We start from the raw sequence: 7,610 nt of genomic DNA on the forward strand, positions 1-7,610 counted from the left end.
AGGAATGGTAACCCCCTTCGACCTTCCTCTAATCAAGTAGCCAGGCCACAGAGCTACATGAAACACATGGCAGTCAGAACATTCTTTTCTAAAAAATTCATTGATTTCATTGAGAAGCTAACAGTCGCTCAGCTGGTCAGGGCATTCCCTGGAAGATTCGTTGCCGTGTCCACAAGAGCCCGCAAGAAGAGAATGTCGACAACAAACGAACACTAACGTCCGGAAATTCGACCTTCAGCCCCCGCGAAGAATGCAGAGCGCTTGGTGGGAGAACTGGCCAGACTACCTGGCCCGCTCACTCAGTGCCTTGTTGGTGAGCAGCACGGCAGCCGAGTTTCCAGGTGCAGCTGAAGCGTAAGTGACGCCTTTCTGTTTCGTGCTCCACTGGTATGCTGAACAAGTGATATGTTGTCTATGGTTCATGTCCCGTAGGTATGCTGAACAGGTGATGTGTTGTCTATGGTTCATGTCCCGTAGGTATGCTGAACAAGTGATGTGTTGTCTATGGTTCATGTCCTGTAGGTATGCTGAACAAGTGATGTGTTGTCTATGCTTCATGCCCCATAAGTATGCTGAACAAGTGACGTATGTATATGGTTCATGCCCCGTAGGTATGCTGATCAAGTGACATGTTTCTATGGTTCATGCCCCGTAGGTATGCTGAACAAGTGATGTGTTGTCTATGCTTCATGCCCCATAAGTATGCTGAACAAGTGACGTATGTGTATGGTTCATGCCCCGTAGGTATGCTGATCAAGTGACATATTTCTATGGTTCATGCCCCGTAGGTATGCTGAACAAGTTATGTTTGTCTATGGTTCATACCCCGTAGGTATGCTGAACAAGTGACGTGTGTCTATGGTTCATACCTCGTAGGTATGCAGGACAAATTATGTATATCTACGGTCCCCCCCCCTTGGTATTCTGAACAGTCGGTCACAGTAGCCGCGCCATAGCTCAAGCGGTTAGTCGCTGGCTTCCCACCGCGGCGGCCCGGGTTCGATCCCGGGTCTCGTCAAGTGGGATTTGTGGTGGACGAAGTGGCGCTAGGGCGGGTTTTCTCCGAGTACTTCGGTTTCCCCTGCCAATCTTCATTCCGCCAAATTCTCCATCATTATAATCACCCGGGGCAGGCTCAATATGCCAATCAGTGGCCGCCGTGCCGAGTGGACCCAGGACACGATCCCCCACTAAGCGAATAAAAAAAATCATGAATTGTCTTCGCTTCTCGGAAGCTGGGATCGTGGGTTCTAATCTCTCACTCAAGGCATGGATGTTTTGTTGTGTGTGTGTCTTGTGTCTGTGTATGCGTTTATTCTATGTTTGTGTTGTCCTGTGTCTAAGTAGCGGCCTTGCGACAGGCTGATCACTCGTCCAAGGGGTCCTACCGACTGTGAAAAATGATTACGGAACTGTGTCTGGGCCCAGAATGTGTTGGAAGAGCCTCTGAAAAAAACGGTATGTTGAACGAGTAAGTGATGTGTGTCAATGGTTCATGCCCCGTAGGTATGTTGAACAAGTGATGTGTTGTTCGTGGTTCACGCGCCGTAGGTATGTTGAACAAGTGACATGCGTCTGTGGTTCTTGCCCCGTAGGTATGCTGGACAACTGATGTGTTGTCTATGGTTCATGCTCCGTAGGTATGTCGAACAAGTGACATGTGTCTATGGTTCATGCTCCGTAGGTATGCTGGACAAGTGATGTGTTGTCTATGGTTCATGCTCCGTAGGTATGCTGAACAAGAGATGTGTTGTTCATGGTTCACTCCCCGTAGGTATGTCGAACAAGTGACATGCGTCTGTGGTTCTTGTCCCGTAGGTATATTGGACAAGTGATGTGTTGTCTATGGTTCATGTCCCGTAGGTATGCTGAACGAGTAAGTGATGTTTGCCTATAATTCACAGACAGACGACTGTATTACTTCCCCAGTGTGAATTCGTTTCGCAGAAACCAATGCTCGTTTAGAGGACGCTGTATTTGTCTTGCAAAAAGAAAATCTCGCCGACCAATATGTGTAACCCGTAGGCACACGCCACGGTGACTGCGTATCGTTGGATATGAAAACACTGTTCTCAAATACATGACCCATGAGTCATTCATTATTGGTCAATTAGGTTGGAGCGCTTTAGTGGTCACTCAAGACATGAAGAACGTCGTCATCAGAGAGTGACTCACTGATAGTGATGTCTCTACCTGCCTGCTTAGCTCTGTTGTCGCCACAATGATTCATCAGGCAGTAATGCTGCTATGTTCACTCAGAACAACATATCATTTGCCTAAAGCATTTCGGAGGTTACGTCACGCCTTTAACTGACAACTACGGAAGAGAATTCTTGTGAGCTAGTCAAAGTCCACGGTATGAAGATTCGGTTCCCCATTCCTGTGCTCAAAATAGAATCTGGTAGCTTTTTAATTATGACGTAAGATCCCATCGATGACGTGCTATCAAATGTGTTTCAGACACAGGTTAGAAGCCCGTCTTCAATATTCCGGAATTCCATGACGGTAAATGCAGAATCAAATTAAACAAGAAAGCAGTCTTCTGGGATTTGGCACCGTGTATATGTGGTGTTAACCGACGTTTCGGNCAAGTTAGGAAACGTGAGATTTGAGTTCCCATGGGAGGGGATATGAAGGTTACCGCCTTCTGGAATATCAGACCGTGTGTAGCCAGGTAAACATATGCCAACGTTTTGGATAACCTGAAGATGAAGACAGCAGGTTCCTCCGAGATGTTCGTATATATTAATCATGCCACGCGGTATCACAGTTTTGGCTCTAACGCTCTAATATTGTCTCTACAATCCAAATTCGTGAGCACCAACTATTGAAAATCTCCATCCAGGAACCCATAGTCGGTCAGCGTCTGCTCAGTTTACCAGTTTATGCCGCACAAAAGTGTGTATTGTTTTATTTTCTCGAAAGGTAGAACATTCAGGAACAAATACACTTGAAATAAAACGTACGGTTTCAGCATCTGGCACAGCTTTAATTGAAATATATTTTGCTCAAAAATTTATCAACTGACGCTAGATGTACGCAGAGAAACGTACGTGGATCTTCTTGCAAGGCGCCCACTTCAGTTGTCCAATTCCAAGTAAATCTCATATATGACCACAGGTGTTGCAAACATATAAAATGAGTGAAGGTAAAGCTATCCCTGTAACAGACCCTGCACGCCCATAGGGTTGTGAGATGTTGAGGGTCCCGCATTTTCTAGAAAATCGGCTCACAGATGGCGGTTAGGTCAGCCTCACACCCCGGCCGCCCTTTACCCCAGGAAAATTCCTGGCACTCATTTCTGATAGAGGCTGAGTCGGCCCTAGGGCTTTAGTGCGACTGGAAGGATTAGGTCAACTTAAAAGTCCAATGACCTCATCGGGAATCGAACCCTCGACCTACCGGCTTGTAGCATAATGCCTCAACCAACTACGCTGCCCTCTTAGCAAACATTTGCAGTATCGTATAAGATTTGAGGTTTTCACGGCGGTGATTATCAAAAATGCCGTCTTCTGGGTTGTGGCACCGTGTAGATCTTGTGTGAACCGACGTTTGAGAGGAACGTCGGTTCACATAAGATCTACACGGCGCTACATCCTAGAAGACGGCATTCTTAATATGCAGTATCACATTTCATAAAAATCTGTTCAGCGCTTCTCCAGTTGTTACATGCAGACAGATGGACAGACATGGGAAACTAAGGAAGGACTTCTTAAAGGTTTTAATTCGGGAATGCCCCGAAACTCGCGGGATATTTTACAAATGTGTACAGATCTGCATATCTGAATTTCTTCGGTGTGTATTTAGTAATACTACAGTTATGTTCAGTATCACTCTCTTTGTGGACTCTGTCCATCGTCTGGTATTCCTAACTAAGCACAAGATTTCGGAAACTGGATTTGTTTCCACCCTCAGGTGAAAAGGGGGACAGTAACTATTGATCTGACACTTCTGGAAAGAACTAAGATCAATCATTGAACCCAGTCTGTCGATTATGAAACTGTAAATTATGATTTCAGATCACCCGAAATGGAAGGCCAATCCGAGAAGCTAAACACCGCTTTCCTTGAAGCGATCTGGTCAGGCGATTTCAAGCACGCCAAGAAATTACTCAACGAGGGGGCGGACATCGAGACTGTTAATGAGTTCGGCGAGAACGCTCTTCGCATAGCGGCCCAGGACGGAAGCGTCGAGTGCATACGGCTGTTGGTAGAGCGGGGAGCCGACCTCAACTCCAAGAACGAGCAGGGAGTCACAGCTCTCCACACCGCTACTATTTTCAAAGCTCTGGGATGCGTCAAATTTCTGCTGGACAAAGGAGCCGACGTCAATGCTCGGGACTTGGAAGGCGTCACGTCACTGCACATAGCCGCGCTCAACGAGCATTTTGACTGCGTCAGGTTGCTCCTTGAAAAGGGAGCTGATGTCGGGGTGAAGAGCACGGGAGGCTGGACCCCCCTGCACACAGTGGCACAGAGTGGACACTGGGATTGCGTAAAAATGCTCCTCGAGAACGGAGCCAGTCCCAACGAGAAGACGACAGATGACGGGTGGACCCCGCTGCACGTCGCTACGGAGAAGGGTCACACAAATTGCGTGCTCCTGCTACTGCAACACGGAGCAAATGTGGACTCCAATATCCTGCACGTTGCATCTCAGGACTCGCTAGAAGTCCTCCTGAAGAACAAGGCAAACGCCAACTCGAAGGACAGCAGAGGATACACTGTCCTTCACACAGTGGCCGAGAAGGGGAACGTGAGGTCGCTAGAGACACTGCTCAAGTACAACGCAGATATTCACGCAGCAACACCTGACGGCGAAACAGCGCTCCACATATCCGCGTCCAGCGGGCGTCTCGAGTGCGTCATGATACTGCTCAAGAAGGGCGCCAATGTTCATGCCAAGAACTGCTTAGGACTAACCGCCCTCCACAAAGCAGCTGAAGAAGGGCATGTGGACTGCGTGAAGGCGCTGGTGGAGAAGGGAACAAAGGTGGATTCGAGAGACGAGAAATGTGAGACTCCACTTCACAAAGCTCTCGAGAGAGGGCACCTCAAGTGTGCTGAGTTGCTGTTGCGTCACAGGGCGGACAAACACGCCACAACCAGATACGGACATTCCGCTCTGCACAGAGCTGCGAGGTACGGCCACTGGGACTGTGTTAAGATGCTAATCGACAAGGGCGTGGATGTGCAAATGAAGAGTGACCTGGGTAACACGGCGCTGTACGTAGCTGCGCAGAACGGACACTTAGACTGCACCAAGATCCTCATAGAGAGCGGAGCCGATGTGAACGACAAGAGTAAGGGTGGTTGGACAGCATTGCACATAGCGTCGCAGAACGGACACCTCGACGTCGTGAAACTCCTGCTTTTAAATGGCGCCAATGTCAAGACAAAGAGCACTGGCGGACTGACGCCTCTCCATGTCGCGTCTCACAGTGGTTACTCGGATTGTGTGCTGGCGCTTATCAAGAAGGGTACCGACGTGAATGCTAGAGCAACAGGTGGCTGGACTCCTCTGCACCGCGCGTCGCAAAGTGGCAAAGTGAACTGCGTCGAGACGTTGCTCAAGAACGGAGCTGCTATTAATCAAGCAACGGACGGTGAACAGTTTACTGCACTGTACATAGCGGCACAGAACGGACACTTTGAGGTGCTTAGTCTGTTGCTTGAGAACGGAGCGGACCTGACCATGAAGGCCAGAGGTAAATGGTGGCCTCTGCATATTGCTGCCCAAAATGGACACCTCAGCTGTGCTGAAGAGCTGCTAGAGAAGGGTGCGGTAGTGGACATCAAGAGTTCTGCAGGTTGGACTCCACTGCACTGCGCGGCGCATGGGGGGAGGCTGGCAACACTCAAACTGTTGTTGCACAGTGGAGCCAAGTTCGACACACGCACGATGGACGGGAAAACAGCTCTGGACTTGGCCACTGCGCAGAACCACGCAGATTGCATCAGCGTTCTTAACAAGAAGAGGGCTGCCAGAGTGACCAGAAGGAAGTAACACGCCAATCCGCTGGGGGCAGCGCTGTTAAGCACCGCATATTTCTTACCTCCTAACACAATGACCAGCCTTTCATGTTTCATGAACTTATGAACTCATTCAGACGCAATGTACTACTTAATCTCAAAACATATTTTTGTGGTAATATAAATAGTTCCCCTGTCAGCTAAAACTGTTTTGTAGCGCGAAATCACATATTAAGTTACACACGATTATGTAAACAAATGAAGTATCTGTTATCGAAATTTAATTCAGCACAGAAAGTACTTAATCACCACGTGTACTTTCTTAGTGGTGGTTGCAGGCCCTGCGTTAAAACCAGCGTAGCAGCTTGGAAAGTCGCCTGCAGTGTCCCTGTGCATCACCACGTGTACTTTCGTAGTGGTGGTTGCAGGCCCTGCGTTAAAACCAGCTTAGCAGCGTGGAAAGTCGCCTGCAGTGTCCCTGTGCATCACCACGTGTACTTTCGTAGTGGTGGTTGCAGGCCCTGCGTTAAAACCAGCTCAGCAGCGTGGAAAGTCGCCTGTAGTGTCCCTGTTGCACTGATTCCATTTGCAACACACGTACTACCGCAAAGGGTGTGAAGTGCCTTAACGCCTGCAGGTCGAAACCAGAAATTCACGTACGTGTCACACATCATACCTACTTGTAACAGACACTTGAAAACTCAATGACACGTGGCGGACTCAAGGCAGTGAGCGTGAGACCAGTCTGCTTGAATGTGACACCATGCAGTTCGGTAGATAGGTATCAACTTTTCCGAGGAACCTGCATCCTCCATCTTCAAGGTATAAGTGTATTTTTATTGCTAGTGGGTTGGGACTAAGTCCCTTGTACTGCGGCCACTTCTGGCCTATTGTACCAGCCCCAGATGATAGGTGAGGGTGATTGTGGAGCAATTGGTTGAATGAAGATTGGCAGGGGAAACCGAAGTACTCCGAGAAAACCTGCCCCAGCGCCACTTTGTCCACCACAAATCCCACTTGACCACACCCGGAATCGAACACGGGCCGCCGCGGTGAGAAGCTACCGACTAACCGCTTGTAAGTAAAAGTGTAACCCCTCAGAAAAGGAGAGTTGAGTAATAGAGAGGAAATGATGTCCTCTCTTCCATAAATCGCTGACCACATTCTCCTTCACGGGTTACTCTTCTACCCTGAATATGATAGCAGCAGGTTCCTCCGAAACGTTTATATCTGGCTACAAAACTGCACGGCATCACACCCAAAATACTATAACGTTCAACCTTAGGTATCAAGATACGGGGAAAAACATTTTAAATTTGTGTTTTGCTCTTGTGTCTCTTAATGTTAATACGTTTGAAGATTACTCTTATGAAATGTTCTCGAAACTACCCATCAGGAGAAATGTTATACGGGCGTGTCCCTCCTCTGCATCGTAAATATGAGCTTAAAACAGAGCGAATTAACTTCATTATTTCTCTGTTGGATCTGATGTTCTCACTCCGGTGTGTGGCAAAGCCGTGTAGTTCGGAGACAAGCCCGACATTTCGGAGGAATATACAGCCTCCATCTATAGGATAGAAGAGTAAGCCAAGTATGAAATCAACAGATGGGACAAGCTAAGCGAACAGCGTGTGAAAG

The 7,610-nt window shown here is 48.2% G+C and overlaps 1 protein-coding gene across 4 annotated transcripts; it reads left to right on the top strand.

Moving 5' to 3' along the window:
* The first annotated feature begins 217 nt into the window (after positions 1 to 217).
* Positions 218 to 6,854, top strand: LOC111863826 (ankyrin-1). Of its 4 annotated transcripts, none has more exons than XM_023850572.2 (2): positions 218 to 354; positions 4,020 to 6,854. In XM_023850572.2, the coding sequence occupies exons 1-2, from the start codon at positions 251 to 253 to the stop codon at positions 6,004 to 6,006; spliced, it is 2,091 nt and encodes a 696-aa protein (XP_023706340.2). In that variant the 5' UTR covers positions 218 to 250; the 3' UTR covers positions 6,007 to 6,854. The 4 variants fall into 4 exon arrangements, with proteins under 4 accessions (XP_023706340.2, XP_023706349.1, XP_023706331.1 ...); XM_023850581.2 differs by having other exon boundaries at positions 343 to 387; XM_023850563.2 differs by having other exon boundaries at positions 347 to 432.
* The last annotated feature ends 756 nt before the right edge of the window (positions 6,855 to 7,610 follow it).

This window comes from Cryptotermes secundus, unplaced genomic scaffold, assembly GCF_002891405.2.
Source record: "Cryptotermes secundus unplaced genomic scaffold, Csec_1.0 scaffold1705, whole genome shotgun sequence".
In the NCBI taxonomy this organism is placed as follows: domain Eukaryota; kingdom Metazoa; phylum Arthropoda; class Insecta; order Blattodea; family Kalotermitidae; genus Cryptotermes; species Cryptotermes secundus.